General features: G+C 36.2%; 1 protein-coding gene across 2 annotated transcripts in view; it reads left to right on the forward strand.

The window, feature by feature from the left end:
- The window catches only part of RNF17 (ring finger protein 17), a 112,709-nt gene that overhangs the window by 5,670 nt on the left and 85,698 nt on the right, over nt 1-21,341 (forward strand). For both annotated transcript variants that reach the window (XM_015077771.3, XM_053203629.1), the window contains exons 3-6: nt 5,247-5,338; nt 15,177-15,288; nt 16,201-16,284; nt 17,471-17,571. In XM_015077771.3, the coding sequence (XP_014933257.3) occupies nt 5,247-5,338; nt 15,177-15,288; nt 16,201-16,284; nt 17,471-17,571 (389 nt within the window). The remainder of the gene's footprint in view (nt 1-5,246; nt 5,339-15,176; nt 15,289-16,200; nt 16,285-17,470; nt 17,572-21,341) is intronic.

The following is a 21,341-nucleotide window of genomic DNA, read 5'->3' on the forward strand; positions in this document are numbered from 1 at the left end:
TATTTTGAATAACATTTACATGAATGTTTATGGTACATTTACAAATGCTAGTTTTGATTTTATGGTTATGATAAATCTATTTTGTATCATTTTAACTAGTTCTGACTCTTACTTCAGGAGATCTGTTTCATCCTTCCCCTTTCTCCTCTTGTGCTTTTAGCCCAGGGAATTGACAAGGAACTATAATCAGATTCTTCACATGCGCTAAAGCTGATCCTTATTTAAGGGAGTCCCTTCAAGAAACCTTCCTGAAATCGTTACCACTCTTTTTTAATTTTTGAGAGAGAGAAAAAATGAGCAGAGGAGGGTAGAAAGAGAGGGAGACACAGAATCCAAAGCAGGCTCCAGGCTCCAAGCTGTCAGCACAGAGCTGGACACAGGGCTCAAACTCACAAACTGTGAGATCATGACCTGAGCCAAAGTCGGACGCTTAACTGACTGAGCCATCCAGGTGCCCTGTTACCACTCTTTTATTAGTTTTTAAAATGTAGATTTTTGCTTATATCTAATATTTATTTTGAATAGGAGAATGAACTAGTGTAAATTAGTAAAAAGACTGAATTTATAGACTATTTGAGTAATGTAGTTTATTATTTTTATATTACATGCTCTTTTCTAAAAAGTAAGATTTAAATACTTATGTTCACATTAAGTTTATGTTTATGATTTATCTTTAATGTTGAAGGCCTAGGTATTTAAGCCTAAAATGATTCTATTCCGGATTAATAGATATACTTATGTTCTTATTTCTGAGTTTGGGTAAACATGAATTTATCTACCGGTATTTTTTTTTTTTAAGAGAGAGAGAAGGAGTGGGGGAGAGGGGCAGAGGGAGAGCGAATCTTAAGCAAACTCCACACTGAGCCCCAATGTGGGGCTCAGTCCCATGACCCTGGGATCATGACCTGAGCCAAAATCAAGAGTTGGACACTCAACTGACTGAGCCACCCAGGCACCCCTATCTACCAGTCTTTATCTTTCATAGTTGTATGGTTTTTGATAACATTGGTTCTTTGCTTTTGATTGATATTAATGGTTACTTCATAAGCATTCTACATTTTGCACAGCAAGATGGCAGATTTTGTTCATAAGATCATACTTAGGTATCAGAAATACTGACATTGTATTGATCTATTGGACCAGAGTCCAAAAATATACCGTGTGCGAAGGGAAGGATAAGTTTTCTAATCAATAGATAATTACTATCTATTACCAGTCCCATGTGGATTAGAAATGTTAACATGCAAATTAAACATTTAAACTAAAAGAAAGTACAGATAATTGCATAATCTTGGATGGGGAAGCCTTGTTAAAACCTATCACTGAAAGCAGAAACCATAAAAGAAATACTGGCTAAATTTGACTGCATTGTTTCATTTACAGGTAGCAAAAACAAGCAAAAAACTCACCACAAATAGCAAACTGAGGGTTGCTGGAGGGGAGGTGGATAGGGGGATGGTTTAAATGGGTGATGGGTGAGAATTCTACACCTGAGGCCAATATTAACACTGTTTTAACTAACTGGAATCTAAAAACTTGAAACTAAAAACAAAAACCAGTGATAATTACATAATTTTTATTTTTTTTATTTTTTTTTTTAACGTTTATTTATTTTTGACACAGAGAGAGACAGCATGAACGGGGGAGGGTCAGAGACAGAGAGGGAGACACAGAATCTGAAACAGGCTCCAGGTTCTGAGCTGTCAGCCCAGAGCCCGATGCGGGGCTTGAACTCACGAACCGGGAGATCATGACCTAAGCTGAAGTCGGACACTTAACCCACTGAGCCACCCAGGCGCCCCTCTAATTACATAATTTTTTTTAAAATGACAAGCTGTGAGGGTCGGGGAGAGAACCTGTTTTATATATTACAAGTTAAGAATCTGTATACAATTTTAACTGAAGTCTTTTAGGTCAGTTGTATTTAATATTTTCTTAAATTTTCTGGAAGAGGTGTCCTCTCAAATCTGTTGATAGTAACATTAATCTCTTAACTGTGAAATGCTAAACCAAAGGGGGATAAGTGAATAGGCATATAGAAATTAAGGTTTTAGCTGCCAGTTTGGGGGTGGGATATTCTCAAAAAATAACTTTCAGTCCAGTGTGTTGTGTTAATAGTAACACTTTTTCAGGATGCCTGGGTGGCTCAGTTGGTTCAGTGTCCAGTTCTTGATTTTGGCTTAGGTCATGATTTCACAGTTCATGAGATGGAGCCCCAAGCTGATAGCAAAGAGCCTGCTTGGGATATTTCTCTCTCTCTCTCTCCCTCTCTCTCTCTGTCTTTCTCTTTCTCTCTCTTTCTCTTTCTCTTTCTCTCCCCCTCTCTCCCTCTCCCTCCCTCCCCCCCGCCCTGCCCCCTGCACATGAATGTGCTCTCTTACTCTCTCAAAAAGCATTAAAAAAAGTAACATTTGCCTCCTAATTATCTTATAATACAAGACTATCTTTGGTCTGTTATACTTAAAACCTTAGGGGCACCTGGGTGGCTCAGTCGGTTAAGTGTGAGACTTTGGCTCAGGTCATGATCTCACAGTTCATGAGTTCAAGCCCTGTGTTGGGCTCTGTGCTGACAGCTCAGAGCCTGGAACCTGCTTCAGATTCTGTCTCTCAAAAATAAATAAACATCAAACAAACAAACAAAAAAACCTTGACAGACATCCTCTCCCCCACCAAAAAAGTATATTTAAATGGGTGACTATAACATGTAGTAATCAGCTTTATTTCTCGTAGCAACATTAACTTTCATTAGAGTCTCCTACAATTACTTTTTTAAAAAGTGCATGTGTGCAAATTTAAGTTAAATCAGTCGGTAGTACTATGTAGAAGGAAAGATGAATTTTTAACTCAAAATTGACTTCCCCTTTGGGGGTGCCTGGGTGGCTCAGTCAGTTGAGCATCCGGCTTTGGCTCAGGTCATGATCTCATGGTTTGTGAGTTCGAGCCCCGCGTCAGGCTTTGTGCTGACACCTCAGAGCCTGGAATTGCTTCAGATTCTGTGTCTCCCTCTCTCTCTGCCCCTCCCCTGCTCATGCTCTGTCTCTCTCTGTCTCAAAAATAAACAAAACATTAAAAAAAATTGAGTTCCCCTTTAATAGCAAACAGTTGGGGCCGCCTGGGTGGCTCAGTCGTTTTAAGTGTCTGACTTAGGCTGAGGTCTGATCTCACAGCTCCTGAGTTCAAGCCCTGTGTAGGGCTCTGTGCTGACAGCCCAGAGCCTGGAGCCTGCTTAGGATTCTGTGTCTCCCTCTCTCTCTGCCCCTCACTTGCTTGCTCAGTCACTCTTTCTCTCTCTCAAAAATAAATAAAACATTAAAAAAAATTTTAATAGCAAACAATGAGTATAGCTAATGTATAGACCTTAGCTGGCTTTTGAACATTGGCCGATATCCTGCAATTACTTTTAATGGCTATGTAACAAACCATTGTACATAAGTTCCGTAATTATTTACTAATACCTTTATTATAAACATTTAAGTGGTTTTGAAAATTTTTCACTATACCTTTCAAATTTTTTTAATATTTATTTGTTTTTGAGAGAGAGAGACAGAGTGCGAGCAGGGGGAGGGGGCAGAGAGAGAGACAGAGAGAGAATCTGAAGCAGACTGCAGGCTCTGAACTGTCAGTGCAGAGCCCCATGCAGGGCTTGAACCCATGAACTGCGAGATCATGACCTGAGCTGAAGTCAGATGCTTAACCAACTGAGTCACCCAGGCACCCCAATTTTTCACTATATCTGTATATAATTCTTCAAAACCACCCCTCCCCAAAAAATTCTGAGCCAGTTCTGTTAATTTCTAACTCCAAAACAAATTAATGTTTGAATTTGTCATATTTACTTTAATGTTTGGCATTTTGGTGGGCGAAAAGTAGTTATTTTCTTACTTTAAACTTTAATTCCCTGACTACTAGTGAAATAGAGCACCCTCATATGTTGACTTCAAGCTTCCCTTTTGGGAGAATCTTTAATAGATCCTGAAATATACTTTGGATATTTCCCTTTTGAATTGTTTTTTTTCCCTAACTTGTAAGAAGAGTTCATGTGATAGGGATATTAATATCTTATTCTGTATATCTTAACTATTTTCTACCAGTCTTTCACTTTTTACTACATTTAGCCTTTCAGAAATGTTTCTTTTACTTGTTTTCCTCCTCTTTAATGGTTTCTGGGTTTTAATTAGACCTTTCCATTTCAGAGTTATATATGTATTTTGTATGCTCATTTCATTTTATGATACATATTTAAATATTTTATAATATGTGATGTTAGGTGGGTGTATAACATCATTCTTCAAAATGATTAGCTGACTTTCTCACACTACTTGTTGAATAATCCTTCCTCTTTTTATTTATTTTTTAGTTTTTAATGTTTATTTTTGAGACAGAGACAGAGCATGAATGGGGGAGGGTCAGAGAGAGGGAGACACAGAATCTGAAGCAGGCTCTAGGTTCCAAGCTGTCAGCACAGAGCCTGATATGGGCTTGAACTCACAGACTGAGATCATGACCTGAGCCGAAGTTGGATGCTCACCCGACTAAGCCACTCAGGCACCCCTCCTTCCTCTTTTTAATTGAAATGCCCCTTGTATTCTGTATTAAGTTTCCATATATATATATGGATCTGTTTCAAGGCTCTCTTCTACTCATTTATTGTGCCAGTACCTTAGCATTTTAATTACATTAGCTTTATTATCTGGTGGGATAAATAAATCTCTACTGAATGATATGTTGAAATTTTTGTAATTCTCACATAATATATTTTCCATATGGACTGTAGAATTGTGTTAATTTTATATTAGATGTATTTAAGGATATTAAATCTTTGTCTCCAGGAACTGGACATTATTCATTTATTCTGTTCTTGTTTTATGATCCCCAGTAAATTCATTTTCTTTTCTTAGAACTTTTTTCTTACTAAATTTATTCTTAAATATAATTGTAGAGTTTGAACATAACTTGAGATGTCATTGTGAATATTTTAGAGTAGATTTTAAAAGTATCATTACAGCTATTTCCTTTAGAATTGTGGTAGAATTAAGCATTTTAATTAATGTTCTGTTTAATAGTTGCCAAAATTCTATTTCTTCAAATATTAAAATAGGGTAAAAGCATCATACATGAACAGTTTTTTCTTTGATTTAAAGAGAATCTTTAAGATTATCAACTTTATCTATGAATGGCACACTAGTTGTTTGAATTCCAGATAAACAGAATTTGTTGAATGACTTTGTTTTTATTCTTGTCCTAAGGTTGCTACAACTATAAATATGAGACAAGGATACTACCCAACAGATGGATGTATTAAAGAAGATTCTTTTATAGAAAAACTGAAGGCTAAAAAGTATGTTCTATATGCACTTATTTTAGTATTTAAATTTCATGTATTTCTGAAAGGATAATTTTAGCATCATTGGTAAAATGTCATTCTTACATCAGTGTTTCTACCCCATTGTTTATAGAGTGTTCTTTATCTGTTTTACATTTTTTTGAGTATAGTTGACATACAATATTACATCATTTTCACAACAGTGATTCAACTTCTTTATATGTTATGCTATGCTCACCACAAGTGTAGCTACCATCTGTCAGCATACAGCACTATTACAGTATCATTGATTATATTCCCTGTGCTGTTCCTTTATTCCAGTGACTTACTCATTCCATAACTGGAAGCCTGTATCTCCCATGTAGAGTGCTCTTTTATAATTTGTCTTAGCTGTTAATGGAATGGACAAACTCCTACAGAAGCAACATTAATTTGTCCTTATTTAAAGTGGCGGGGGAAAAGAATGCAAGATAAAGCTGAGATTATCATTCTAGCAAAAGTTATTGTGGTACTGGCTGAGAGTAAGATGTGGTTAAATAACCTATTTCTGTATTGATTCTTAAGTATCACGAGTATGATACAGTGGAGGACTTTGGAAAGAGGTGGTTTGAGAGGTGATTGATAAAATGAAAAGTGATAACTTGGAGATTCTTTTATTTTCCTTTCTTCCATAAGACTGTGTGTGTGTGTGTGTGTGTGTGTGTGTGTGTGTGTGTGTGTGAGAGTAACGTGGAGATTTTTTTCTCAATTGGTAATGCAGAGATTTTTTAAAAACATATCCCACCCAGCTGGAAACCAGCACCTGAGTTATTTTTTATTGCACTTATTTATTTATATATGTCTTCTGTTAGTCTGTAAGTCCCTATAAGGGCATGGACCACATTTTATTGCCTTCTACATCCCTGGTGCCAAACACAGTAAACATGTAATAAATGTTGTGTTAGATGAAATACCGTGATATTTTGACACTTGCTAGATTTTTCCATGTTTCAGTCCTCTAAGTAAGTTTACTTTTATGGTTGACTATGGAATGGATCAATGTGAAAAAATAATAAAGTTTTACTTTGCAACTTTATGAGAGTTAAAGAAACTTATTATTAATTCGCTGAGACCCTACTCAGATGGTAATTATATTTTTGTATAAGTTTAACTTTTTAAAGCATATTTAATGTGGTCATAAATTATGTGGGAAATAAGAGAAATACAGGAAACCCTTAAGGAATGATTTCATTTGAAACCTGTCATTTTTTTTTTTTTTTTATTGTCAAGTTAGCTAACATACGGTGTAGTCTTGGCTTCAGGAGTAGATTCTTGTGATTCATCACTTACACACAACACCCAGTGCTCATCCCAACAAGTGCCCTCCTCAATGCCCATCACCCATTTTTCCCACCCACCCAACCTGTGCCCCCATCAACCCTTAGTTCTCTGTATTTAACAGTCTCTTATGGTTTGTGTCCCTCCCTGCTTGTATCTTATTTTTTCTTCCCTTCCCCTGTGGTCATCTGTTAAGTTTCTCAAATTCCACCTATGAATGAAAACATATGATATCCATCTTTCTATGACTGGTTTACTTCACTTAGCATAATACCCTCCAGTTCCATCCATGTAGTTGGAAATAGCAAAAATTCATCTCCGAATAGTACTCCATTGTGTATATATATACCATATCTTCTTTATCCCTTCATCAGTTGATGGGCATTGGGCTCTTTCCTTAATTTGGTTATTGTTGATAGCGCTGCTATAAACACTGGAGTGCTTGTGCTGTTTTGAATCAGCACTCCTGTATCCTCTGGATAAATTCCTAGTGGTGCAATTTCTTCATCGTGGGGTAATTCTATTTTTTGTTTTTTGAGGAACCTCCACACTGTTTTCCAGTTTGCATTCCCACCAGCAGTGCAAGAGGGTTCCCCTTTCTCCACATCCTCACCAACATCTGTTGTTTCTGGAGTTGTTAATTTTAGCCACTCTGGCGTGAGGGGGTATTTAAATGTAGTTTTGATTTGTATTTCCCTATGATGAGCAATGTTGAGCATCTTTTCATGTGTCTTTCTGCAATCTGGATGTCTTCTTCAGAAAAATGTCTATTCATGTCTTCTGCCCATTTCTTCACTGGATGGTGTTTCAGGTGTTGAGTTTGGTAAGTTCTTTATAGGTTTTTGATACTAATCCTGTATCTGATGTGTCATTTGCAGATATCTTCTCCCATTCCATGGGTTGTCTTTTAGTTTTGCTGATTTTTTCCTTTGCTGTGCAGAAGCTTTTTATCTTGATGAGGTCCCAATACTTCATTTTTGCTTTGGTTTCCCTTGCTTCCAGAGACATGTCAAGTAAGAAGTTGGTGTAGCCGAGGTCAAAGAGGTTGCTGCCTGTTTTCTCCTCTAGGATTTTGATGGTTTCCTGTCTCACATTTAGGTCTTTCATCCATTTTGAGTTTATTTTTGTGTATGGTGTAAGAAAGTAGTCTAGTTTCATTCTTCTGCATCTTAGTGTCTAGTTCTCTCAGCACCATTTGTTAAGGAGACTGTCTTTTTTCCATTGGATATATTTTCCTGCTTTGTTGAAAATTAGTTGACCATATATTAGTGGGTCCATGTCTGGGTTCTGTATTCTATTCCACTGGTCTATGTGTCTGTTTTTATGCCAATACCATATTTCCTTGATAATTACAGTTTGTAATACAGGCTAAAGCCTGGGATTGTGATGCCTCCAGCTTTGGTTTTCTGTTTCAATATTACTTTGGCTACTCGGGGTCCTTTGTGGTTCCATACAAATTTTAGGATTGTTTGTTCTAGCTCTGTGAAGAATGCTAATGTTATTTTGATAGGGACTGCATTGAATATATAGATTGATTTGGATAGTATTGACATTTTAACAATATTTGTTCTTCCAATCCATTTACATGGAATGTTTTTCCATTTCTTTGTGTCTCCTTCATTTTCCTTCATAAGCTTTCTATAGTTTTCAGCATACATATCTTTTGCATCTTTGGTTAGGTTTATTCCTAGGTATTTTATGGTTCTTGGTGCAATTGTAAATGGAATCAATTCCTTGAATCTCTTTCTGTTGCTTCATTATTGGTGTATAGAAATGCAGTCAATTTCTGTATATTTTATATCCTGCAATTCTGCTGAATTCATGTATCAGTTCTAGCAATTTTGGGGTGGAATCTTTTGGGTTTTCCATGTAGAGTATCATGTCATCTGGAGAGAATGAAAGTGTGATTTCTTTGCCAGTTTTGGAGGCCTTTTATTTCTTTGGGTTGTCTGATTGCTAGGCTGGGACTACCAACACCATGTTAAACAAACACTGATGCACGTGGACATCCCTGTCGTGATCCTGATCTCAGGGGAAAAGCTCTCAGTTTTTCCCCATTGAGGATGATATTAGCTGTGGGCCTTTTGTATATGGCTTTTATGACATTAAGGTATGTTCCTTCTATCCCTATTTTCTTGAGGGTTTTTATTAAGAAAGGGATGCTGTGTTTTGTCAAATGCTTTTTCTGCATTTGTTGACAGGATCCTATGGTTCTTACCCTTTCTTCTATTAATGTGGTGTATCATGTTAATTGATTTGCAAATATTGAACCAGCCCTGTAGCCCAGGAATGAATCCCACTTGATCATGGTGAATAATTCTTTTAATATACGGTTGAATTTGATTTGCTGGTATCTTGTTGAGAAATTTTGCATCCATCTTTATCAGGGATTTTAGACCATAATTCTCCTTTTTAGTGAAGTCTTTATCTGGTTTGGGAATCAAGGTAATGCTGGCTTCATAGAATGAGTCTGGAAGCATTCCTTCTGTTTCTATTTTCGGAACAGCTTGAAAAGCGTAGGTATTAACTCTTCTTTAATGCCTGATAGAATTCCTCTGGGAAGCCATCTGGTCCTGGACTCTTATTTGTTGGGAGATTTTTGATAACCAGTTCAATTTCTCTGCTGGTTATGGGTCTGTTCAAATTTTTTGTTTCTTCCCATTTGCATTTTGGTAATCTGTGAGTGTTTAGTAATTTTTCCATTTCTTCCAGTTTGTCTAGTTTGTTGGCATATAATTTTTCATAGTATTCTCTAAAATTCTTTGTATTTCTGTGGTATTGGTTGTGATCTCTCCTTTCATTTGTGATTTTATCTATTTGGATCCTCTCTATTTTCTTTTTGAGACGTCCGACTAGGGATTTATCAATTTTGTTTATTCTTTCAAAAAACCAGCTCTTAGATTCATTGATCTATTCTACTGTTTTCTTGGATTTTATATTGTTTATTTCTGCTTCAATCTCTATTTCTCTTCTTCTGCTGTCTTTGAGCTTTCTTTGCTGCTGTCTTTCTAGTTCCTTTAGGTGTGAGGCTAGGTTGTGTATTTGGGACTTTTCTTGCCTCTTGAGATAGGCCTGGATTGCAATGTATTTTCCTCTTAGGACTGCCTTTGCTCCATCCCAAAGGGTTTGGACTGTCATGTTTTCATTTTCATTTGTTTCCATATATTTTTTTCATTTCTTCTTTAATTGGTTAACCCATTCATTCTTTAGTAGGGTGTTCTTTAACCTCCATGTATTTGGAGGCTTTCCAAATTTTTTCTTGCAGTTGATTTCAAGTTTTTTAGCGTTTGTGATCTGAAAATATGCATGGTGTGATCTCAATCCTTTTATATTGGTTGGGGGCTGTTTTGTGACCCAGTATATGATCTGTTTTAGATAATGTTTCATGTACATTCAAGAAGAATGTGTATTCTGCTGCTTTTGGATGAAAGTTCTGAATACATCTGTTAAGTACATTTGGTCTAATGTGTCATTCAGAGCCTTACAGTTTCCTTACTGATTTTCTGTCTGAATAATCTACCCATTGTTGTAAGTGGAGTATTGAAGTCCCCTACAATCACAGTATTACTATCTATACATTTATTTATGTTTGTGATTAACTGATATATATATTTGGATGCTTCCACGTTGGGGGTACAAGCATTTACATTTGTTAGCTTTTCTTGATAGATAGACCCCTTAATTATGATGTAATGCCCTTCTTCATTTCTTGTTACAGTCTTTGTTTTAAAATCTAGTTTGTCTGATATAAATATGGCTACTTTGGCTTTCTTTTGCCATCCAGAGCATGATAGATGGTTCTCCATGCCCTCACTTTCAATCTGCAGGTGTCCTCAGGTCTAAAATGAGTCTCTTGTAGGCAGCATGTAGATTGATCTTCTTTTTTTCCTTTTTTTTTTTTTAAATCCATTCTGATACCCTGTGTCTTTTGATTGAGGCATTTAGTCCATTTACATTCTGAGTTATTATTGAAAGATATGAACTTAGTGCCACTGTGTTATCCCTAGATTTCGTGCTTGTGGTGATGTCTCTGGCCCTTCATAGTCTTTGCTGCTTTCCACTCATATAGTCCCCCTTAGGATCTCCTGCAGGGCTGGTTTAACGGTCATGAACTCCTTCAGTTTTTGTTTGTCTGGGAAAGCCTTTATCTTTCCTTCTATTCTGAATGACAGGCTTGCTGGATAAAGGATTCTTGGCTGCATATTTTTCCTGTTCAGCACATTGAAAATTTCGTGCCACTCCCTTCTGGCCTGCCAAGGTTCAGTGGACAGGTCTGCTACTACCCTTATGTGCCTACCCTTGTAGGTTGAGGCCCATTTGTTCCTAGCTGCTTTCAGAATTCTCTCTTTATCTTTGTATTTTGCCAGTTTCACTATATGTCATGGTGTTGACCTGTTTTTGTTGATTTTGAAGGGAGTTCTTTGTGCTTCTTGGACTTGGCTGTCTGCTTCCTTCCCCAGATTAGGGAAGTTCTCAGCTATAATTTGTTCAAATAAATCTTCTGCCCCTTTCTCTCTCTAATCTTCTTCTGGAACTCCTATGATACAGATATTTTGTTTCATTGAATCACTTAGGTCTCTAATTCTCCCTCATTGTCTAGTAATTTTCTTTCCCTCTTTTTTTGAGATTTATCATTTTACATAATTTTATCTATTTTGCCTACTCTCCCCTCTTCTTTTTCCATCTTCCCTGTCACTGCATCTATTTTATTTTGCATCTCATTTATAGCATTTCTTAATTCATCATGACTATTTCTTAGGTCTTTGATCTCTGCAGCAATAGATTCTCTGCTGTCTTCTATGCTTTTTTTCAAGCCCAGCTATTAGTCTTATGACTGTTATTCTAAATTCCTGTTCATATATATTGTTTATATCTGTTTTGAGCAATTCTGGCTGTCATTTCTTCCTGGTATTTCTTTTGAGGAGAATTCTTCCATTTCATCATTTTGGCTAGGTTTGTGTCTTTTACATGTTTTAATAGCTTGTTATGTGTCCTGTAACTGTGAGAACTGCTATATTAAAAAGGGGTCATACACTATCCAGGGCCTGGCCTTCAGGAGGTGTTTTTAGAGTGTGTTGGTGCACTCTGTTGTTGTGTATTTGGCTGCTCTACTCCACTGATCAGTCTTCTACAAAGCTCCTCCTTACTCATTGTGGTGGATTGTTTAGACCTTCTGACAGGTGTGCTTTGATTTTTCGTTGAAGTAACCCTGAAAGAAAGGGAAGGGGACCTGATCCCATAGAAAGAGAAAAATGAAAGGGGAAAAAGAAAAAAACAAAACAAAACAAGCAGAGAATCAGAGAAACTATAAGTCTTAATCCAGAGAAAGAGAAAGGAAAATAAAGAAGGAGATCTAGAAAAGGTGTAAAAAGAATAAAAATGCCTGATTACACAAAGAAACAAAGCAGAGAAAGAACAAGAAGAAAATGTATATATATACATTAAGAATTGACCAAAAATCAAATTTGCAAGTATGAACCTGATTCTAAAGGAAAAAAAAGAAGAGAATATAAAGAAAAAGAAGAGAGAAGAGAAGGAAAGGAAGAGAAGAGGGGAAAAAAAGAGCAACAGACTAACATACAAAATCACAGGACAGGGGCATCTGGGTGTCTCAGTCAGTTAAGCGTCCAACTTTGGCTCAGGTCATGATCTCATGGCTCCTGAGTTCGAGCCCTGCATCAGGCTCTGTGCTAACAGCTTGGAGACTGGAGCCTGCTTCAGATTCTGTGTCTCTCTCTCTCTCTGCCCCTCTCCCACTCGTGCTCTGCCTCTCTCTCAAAAATAAACATTAAAAAATTAAAACTCAGGACATTTGTCTGTTGGTATCTGGAACCAGTGACTGTGCTGGTCTGGAGGAGAGGTCAGCTACCTGCTTTGGGTCAGTCTCGCTCCAGTAGATAAGCAGTTGCCAGGCACAGAGGGGTGGGGTTTAGTGTAAGCGGATCCTGCTCCATGGGGGCCACTGTCCTGTTCCCTGAAGCCCCACTGTGTTGATGATGGGGAGAAAAATGGTGACACCCCAGTCTCTCCTCCCCAGACCAGGAGTCTCAAACTATGCTGTTAAGGCAGCCCTTACAGGGTAGCATGGGCGGTGGGCTTGTCCTGCTCCACAGTTGTCCCACGCCTCCTAGGTGGTTAGCTTGGATTCAAAACCTGATGTCTTAAAGGATCCCACACCATGAAGACCCAGTTCTGGGGTAGCGCTGCTCTGCCCTGCCAATATGGCTAGCACCTGCAGGATCTTTTGTCCTTGGAGGGGCAATATACCCTCTTTCCACAGCACTCAAGAGAGGGGACTGTTCTCTCCCAATGCACCCCTGAGATTGCTACCAGGCCGGAGGACCGGCTTCTCTCCCCACTAGCACATGCACATGGTCTGGAGAGTCATGCACTTTTGAAATCTCCATTCTTCAGCTCCTAAGGCTGTTTGCAGAGTAGAGACTGGTACTCTCCGTGTTTCTCATTCCCCAGTCCATGGTCCGGAGAGGTTTTTTTCTTGTCCTAACACAAAACCACAATCCATGGCTTCTCTTTCTCTCCCTTTCGTCTCTGTACATAAAGGGATCCCTACCCTCCATTGCCATGCTGTTTTATGTCCCCCAATTTGCATACACATACCTCTGTCCCACCAAACTATCTCCTTCCACCTGTGGAGATTTTTCTGTCATTCCCCAGATAGATTTCCTATGTGTTCCAAGTGTTCTGACCTCAATACAGCTGTGTTTGAGGGAGGAGGGAAACCTGGTCCCCCTACTTCTACACCATCTTAACTTCTTAAAACCTTTCCGTTTTGTTAATGGCACTGAGCATCTGTAAATCACTCTAGTTCCTCATATCCCATTCAGTTTGTCTCCTGTAAACCCTAACTTCCACAGTATCTTCCGTATTCATAATTTATCTTTCATTTCTACTTAGTCTTTTTTGACTACCTTCTTAGTACATCCATACTTTTCCCTGCTCCATGCTTCTTCATTACCTATCTAAATAAAATACAAAATTTTTTAGACTTAGCATTCATAGTCTTTCACATGACTGCTGCAGCTTCTCTGTCTGGACTTAAATGGGTACTTCAACAGAAACCAAAAGAATAGTTATTTCTGTAGGTAGTAAACCACTTAACTAAAGTCTGGCAGCTGGGTATTGAGAGAACCAGTGGAACTCTGGCTTACTGAGTACCAACCCCTATATTTGTATTCCTCCAGGCATTTCCTCCAAATGCTCTGTGTGAAATGATTAGAATCAATCTTTAGGAATCTTTTTGGTTCCTTGTGACTCAATGGCCTCAACAAATTTGAGTCCCTGCAGAAGTCCAGCAGATGACTCACTAGGTGAGGTAGACAGAGTTTAAACAATGAGTGGTATGAATTGTGGCAGACAAAAGAAGGCCCCTCCAAAGGAGGTGGCCCATTCTCAGCTCCAGTCAATTACTTCTGTGTGTTAAGACAAATCCAGTGTTTCCAAATCTTCCTTTTTATTCCCCCAAGAGAAGATAGACATCTAGACTTCTATGTGAAATTTTCTGACTTTTTAAAACTTATATAAGTTAAATATGATTATGTGTTTGTCTAGATATATATCATATGTTGTAGTATGGTTATAAAGTGAAATTTCACTTTCGGAAGTAGATGAATCCATTTTAAGTACCCAAATTTTTTCCAAATTACTGTTTTTTTTAAAAATTCTCCATACCAAGTATACTTACGTTAGAACCTCCTATTCCATAAATTCAGTAGATTGTGGTTTAAAATAATTGTTTATTTTTAAATAAACATCCCTTGATACATAATGTATTTCCTTCCTGATTTATCTTTAATATCTTGAAACAGGAATTGAAAAATGGACTTCTTGGGGCTAATGTATTCACATGTTTTCAAGAACATGAATACTCACTTTTCAAAGTAATTGAATGTTTAAAATTTGTCTATTTTTTCTGTAAAGGTAACATATTTAAACAACATTATTTCTTCCATAAACTATCTTAGGCTTATGACTAAGTAAACACCTAAGAGTTTACTATATGTGAGCCAATATAGGGAGATACAAAAATAAAATAGGCAAAAAGTCTAGCATGTGTAGATAAGAAACTGAACTTTTTCTTTTCACATTAACTTACCTGGTAAATTCATTACCTTTTTGTAAATTATCCAGGCCTGTGAGTACATTCTATTAATAGCTGGCATTTTTATATAAGTAATTGAGCTTAAAGGCAGTTCAGTGGCTATCAACACCTCTACCAAAAAATAATCAGGTAAGGAGAGGTAACTAGGAGATTAAAGCACAATTTATACTGTAAGCTCTTATTTTTAGGGATTTGCTAAGAAGTTGAATTCTTGGTTAAAATTAAGTTTTATATGAAAGCCTGTTTAGCCATCGCTTCTCTCTTTGCTTATTATAAATGACTGAGAACGAACAGTACATGTTAGTATTATGTAATACATCATATGAATTATTTTTGATGGACAGTAAAAATGAGAATAGCAGGTTAAAACTGTTATATTAATGTGGCATCTGAAATAATGTACTTGACATTTTTCAGGATAAGGAATTGTTCTCAAGACTTTAAAAAGACTACTGATCAGCTAACTATTGGTTTGGAACATTCAACATCCACACACAAGACTATTTTGAACTCCTCAACTGTAATGGCGGTATGAAAAAAATGTTACTTATGGAGTAAGATGAAACCAAACATTTTTACTTTGTGTCTGGTAGCTTAATTATTGTCTCTTCTCAAGGTTCCTATAATTATACATTTTTTGGAAGCATGAAGGTAAGCGGTAAACCTATACTCCTTACTTGAATCTCTTGTTTTATTATAATTATACTTAAACAATTCTTATTTCTTCCTAAGGCAGCCCATTCTCCTTTGACCAACTCTGTAGTGTTCTTGACATTTAACCATATGTAGGTTCCCTTTGAACCTAGTTATTGAATCCTATTACATGAAACTTGTATAAAGTACAGGTTTTAAATTCTAAAGGTGATTTTTCAAATCATTTTAATGGCAGCTAAAAGGCCTAACATTTGCTATGATGATGATGGTGATGTTATTGTTGGAAGATTGAATCTTACTTGTTACTGTAAAATAATGTATTGTTTTAGTCTAAGATTAGAAATAGAATAAATTCCAAAATACTATTATTAAAGAGAACTTTGGTGATCTGGGGAATGGAGAAAGCACTTAATTTTGCTATCTTTTACTTCAAGTTTAAATTTTAACATAGCCAAATTATACTCTTCTTTAAAAACTTAATTTTTACATGTGTGTGCATTTATTGCCATGATAATTTTTTCAAAATAGTTTTAAGTTGCAGAATATTCCATTTTTTTAAAAAAGGTCTCTAAAAAAATCTGGAATACCATAATCAAAACTCTAAAATGTTAATGGTTTTGAATTTCTGGGTAAGTAGGATTGAAAGTGTTGTTTTTATTATGTTCAGACTTCTATGGTGGTCTGTTGCTTTTGTAACCAAAATTGTAGCTTGATGTTTTTGCAACTAATACAGTGTATCTAAGCATCTATTTTTATATTTGTATGTGGTCCCCCTTCCCCTTCTTAGGAAAGTAAAACTGCAGAAGAAGAAATTGAGGAAGCGTTGAAGATAGCGGGCTATAATTTTGAACAATTAAGTGTTGCTGTAAAAGTAAGCATTTTGAATGATTAAAGCCTATTGTGAATTAAGGCATGTTCTTTAAATGTGTTCATTTGGATTTTTTTTTTTACTGAAGTTGGAGCTTAGCACTGAGTTATTGAACAGGATAATCTAATGGTAGAGAAACATACAAAAGAATGGAAAACTCCCATGGCCTGCTGAGATTGGTCTCTTAGCATTGTTGTGCTAGCAGCCTACTGAAACTGGAGCACTATTAAGGAACCACAATTCTTTCTTGCTGTGAGCTGAAGTTTGTCTTGAAAGTATCGTAGATCATCTTTCTAACGTTGTGCATTACTCAGCTGAATACCCTAACACAAAGTCTTGTTCTCTTTCCTTCCTTACTCCATCCCCCAAAAGAGAGACTCACTTGGTGACAAAAGCAAACTCCTAAGCACCTAATAACAACAAATTAACAACCAAGGCAATCAAAAGAGTATAGCAGATATGGGAGTTAAGACCTCAACATATGAATTTGGGAGGGGGGCAGACAAAATTCACCCTATAACAGCCTGCCCTCTGAAACCCACCTCCAGATTCATGTCCTTTTCACATGCAAAATACATTCACCCCATCCCTTCAGCATCAAGTCTAAGACCAGAATCTAATCTAAATATCTTCTAAATCAGGTATGGCTGGGGTTCAGGGTATGATTCAGTTTTTCCAACATTGGTTGTACAGGTATGGGATTGCTGTTCCTATTCTAAAAGGGAGAAATTGGAAGAAAAAAAATGGGTCATACATCTTAAGCAATAATTCTTTGTCAAAAAGTGCAAAGATGTGGAATAGTTAACATTTTAACTCAAGTATGTTTTTTTAATATTACATATTAAGGTTCTTTCATTTAAGGAATCCTTCCAGAGACACATTCAGCTATCCAGAGTGGCTCTTCCTGTAATGATAAAAAGGAATAAGAAATTTAGAAAACATAGTGGATTTTCTAGGCCTTTTTGCCAGTTTATTGGTACTCAATGTCAACAAAGGTGTGATCTTGATGACAAGTAACAGGATTTAAAGTTGGAACCTTATAACTTATTCCATTTTTATCACCTAATCTCCTTTGTGTTGTTATTTTGAAAGGTCTAATAAGTACCTGTTACTTTTAAAATTATTTAAACAGTACAATTTCTATAAAATAAAAATACCAAATTAGGTCTTTGTATTATGTTCTTTCCAGATGCTTGAACACATACACAGTGAAACAAAAGCAGAGTCAGTCAGTCTTATAGAGGTTCTGGAGAAACAGTTTGATCAACTTTTTACTTCTCTTGATTCCAGGTAATAACTTAAAAATATAGATTCAGGGTGCCTGGGTGGCTCAAGTGTCCATCTCTTGATTTCAGCTGAGATCATGATCTCACAGTTCCTAGATTTGAGCCCTGTATCAGGCTCTATGCTGACAGTGCAGGGCCTGCTTGGGATTCCCTCTCTGCCCCTCCCTTGAGCATGCTAGGTCTCTGTCTCTCTCAAAATAAATAACTAAAACTTAAAAAAAAATAGAAACTCAATGAAACTGAAGTTTTTAACATTAGTTTGTCACTTTATTACTTTGTATAAATTGAAGTAATGAGTAACTTTTGAATGAGTTTGGAAGGTAATGGGTGATTCCTACAGGTTGATGTCTACAACTTGAAAACAACAATTTGTACATTTTAAAAACTTTTTGGCTATTTGCCATCTGGTTCTAAAGCTAACTTAAATAAGCTTCTTTCTTAAAGCAGCACAGAAAATTATTTTAAAAATCTGAATCCATGTTGCAGAATTTTGCTTACTTGAAAAATGCAAACATGCTTTTTCTTCTACATCATTCCATCATTTTTCATTGTTTATTTGCATCAGAGAAAGTAATAACTAACACTCATTTCTAGACATACCACACAGTTACATATCCATCACTTTAAAAACTCTGATATACATGATCTTTAATTTTTTTCTTTCAAAATTTTATTTAAATTCAAGTTAGTTATCATATAATGTAGTTTTGGTTTCAGAAGTGGAATTTAGTGATTCGTCACCCAGTGCTCATCCCAAGTGCTCTCCTTAATGCCTATTACCCATTTAGCCCATACCCCCTACCTCCAGCAACCTTCAGTTTGTTCTCTATAGTTAAGTCTTATTTGCCTCCATCTATTTTTATCTTATTTTTCCTTCCCTTCCCCTATGTTCATCTGTTTCTTAACAAAATCATATGGTGAAATCATATGGTATTTGTCTTTCTGTGACTTATTTCACTTAGCATAATACACTCTAGCTCCATCCATGTTGTTGCAAATGGCAAGATTTCATTCTTTTTGATGCCTAATATTCCATGTATGTGTATACACACACACACACACACACACACACACACACACATATATATATATATGTATATGTATATATATATATATATATATATATATATATATAGGGTGGTATTGTATACATATATATGCACCCATGTGTATGTATACGTATATATATATATATATATATATACGTATACATAATACATTTTCTTTATTCATTAGTTGATGGACATTTGGGCTCTTTCTGTAATTTGGCTATTGTTGAAGTGCTGCTATAAATATTGGAGTTCATGTGCCCCTTCAAATTGGAAAGATAAAGACAGAACTACCCTATGACTCAGCAATTGCACTCCTAAGTATTTATCCAAAGGATACAAAAATACATCTTTAATAATTTTTAATCACATTTTTCTTTTTTTTTTAATTTTTTAAAATGTTCATTTACTCATTTTGAGAGTGAAAGCATGAACAGGGGAGGGGCAGAGAGAGAGAGAGAGAGAGAGAGAGAGAGAGAGAGAGAATCCCAAGCAGGCTTCACCCTGTGAGAGCAGAGCCCAACATGGGGCTTGATCCCACAAACAGAGATCACCACCTGAGCCGAGATCATGACCTGAACCAAAATCAAGAGTCAGATGCTTAAACAACTGAGCCACCCAGGTGCCTCCAATTTTTAATCACATTTTTCAATTCAAGAAATAGGATCATAAAAGTTTCAACATGCCAAAAGTAATATAATTAGTAACAGTATTTGTCCATGTACTCTTAGTGCTTTTTTCTTTTTTTTAATCCCATTAGGATGCCTCGGACATAGTCTTCAATATACTATGAATGAAATAGGTTGATTTCTTTAGTCTTCCATATTGGTATTATCGATATCATATGTGGTCGTTAATTATAACATTTAAGTTACAAGTCATGTGCATGCATTTTAAACTTTTTTATGGTGCAAAATATACATAACAAAGATTACCTTGTTAGTCATTTTTTAATGTCCAGTTTAGTGCCATATGATAATTTTATGTTTAACTTTTTGAGGAAACACCAAAGTTTTCCACTGTAGCTATACATTTTACATTCCCACCAGTAGTACATGGGGTTCCAGTTTCCTCACCAACAATGTTATTTTCTGGGTTTTTTTAATAATCATATCCTAATGAATATGAAACACTAATCTTGTGGGTTTTTTGCATTTTCCTCATGACTGGTTGGGTATGTTGAGTATTTTTTCATGTGCGTATTTATTCCTCATTTATATATCTTTTTTGAAGAAAAGTCTATTCAGGTCCTTTTTTTGGACTGGATTATTTATTTTGTTGTTGGGTTGTTGGGTTGTAGAAGTTCTTTATACATTAATGATATTAATCCTGTATCAGATCTGTCGTTTTCAGAGACTTTTTTCCCATTCTGTGGATTGCCTTTTCACTCTTTGCCTTTTCATGAAAGTTATTGATGAAGTTCTATTTATTTTTTTCTTTTGTTGCCTGTGCTTTTGGTGTCCTATCTAAGAAATCATCACTGAATCTAATGTTACGAAGCTTTTGCCCTAAGTTTTCTTCTAAGAATTTTACAGTTTTAGCTGTTACACTTAGTCTTTGATTGATTTCGAGTGAACTTTTGTGTATGGTATGAGAGAAGGGTCCAATTTCATTCTTTTCCATGTGAATGTCTTTTCTCAGCACCATTTGTTGAAAAGATGGTTTTTTTCTCTGTTGAATGTCTTGGCATGCTTGTCAGTACTCAGTTAACCATATCTTGTGAGGGTTTATTTCTGGGATCTCTGTTCCATCAGTCTGTCTGTTCTTATGCCAGTAGCACACTTTTTTGATTACCATAGCTTTGTAGCAAGTTTTGAAATCGGGTTGTGTGAGTTCTCCAACTTTGTTCTTTTTCAAAACTGTTTTGGCAATTTGTGGTCCCTTGAGATTCCGTATGACTTTTTTAGGGTGGGTTTTTCTGTTCTGCCTGAAACATCACTGAGATTTTGATAGAGACTGCATTGCATTGTAGATTGCTTTGGGTGGTATTGTCAACAATATTAGGTCTTCAATCCATGAATGTGGGATGTCTTTCCTCTTATTTTTGTCTTCTTTCATTTCTTTCAGTAATCTGGCATAGTGTGTAAGTGTACAGACTGTTCCCTCCTTGTCTGTTTATTCCTAACTATATTCTTTTGTGTTTTGTGTTAAAGGAATTATTTTCTTAATTTCCTTGTCAGACTGTTAATGTATAGAAATGTGTCTAGTTTTTGTGTGTTGATTTTGTAGCCTACATCTTTGCTAAATTCATTTATCAGCCCTGCTAGTATATTTATGGCCTCTTTAGGGTTTTGTACATACAAAATCATGTCATGTGCAAAAATAGATAATTTAAACTTCTTTTCAATTTGGGTGTCTTTTATTTATTTTTTGCCTAATACTTGCTAGAACGTAACAATAATATGTTAAATAGCATTGGCCAAAACACATCCTGATCTTGCTTCTGATCTTAGTGAAGAACTGACAGCTTTTTCTCTAACTAGTGTAATGTTAGCTGTGGGTTTTTCATATATAGCCTTTACGTTGATGTAATCTCCCTCAATTCCTGTTTCTTTTAGTGTTTTTATAATGAAAGGGTGTTGAAATATGTCATCCTTTTTCTAAATTTTTTAACGTTTATTTATTATCAAGAGACAGAGAGAGACAGAGCTTGAGCATGGGAGGGACAGAGAGAGGGGGAGACACAGAATCCGAAGCAGGCTCCAGGCTCTGAGCTGTCAGCACA

Source organism: Acinonyx jubatus, chromosome A1 (genome assembly GCF_027475565.1).
Source record: "Acinonyx jubatus isolate Ajub_Pintada_27869175 chromosome A1, VMU_Ajub_asm_v1.0, whole genome shotgun sequence".
In the NCBI taxonomy this organism is placed as follows: Eukaryota; Metazoa; Chordata; class Mammalia; order Carnivora; family Felidae; genus Acinonyx; species Acinonyx jubatus.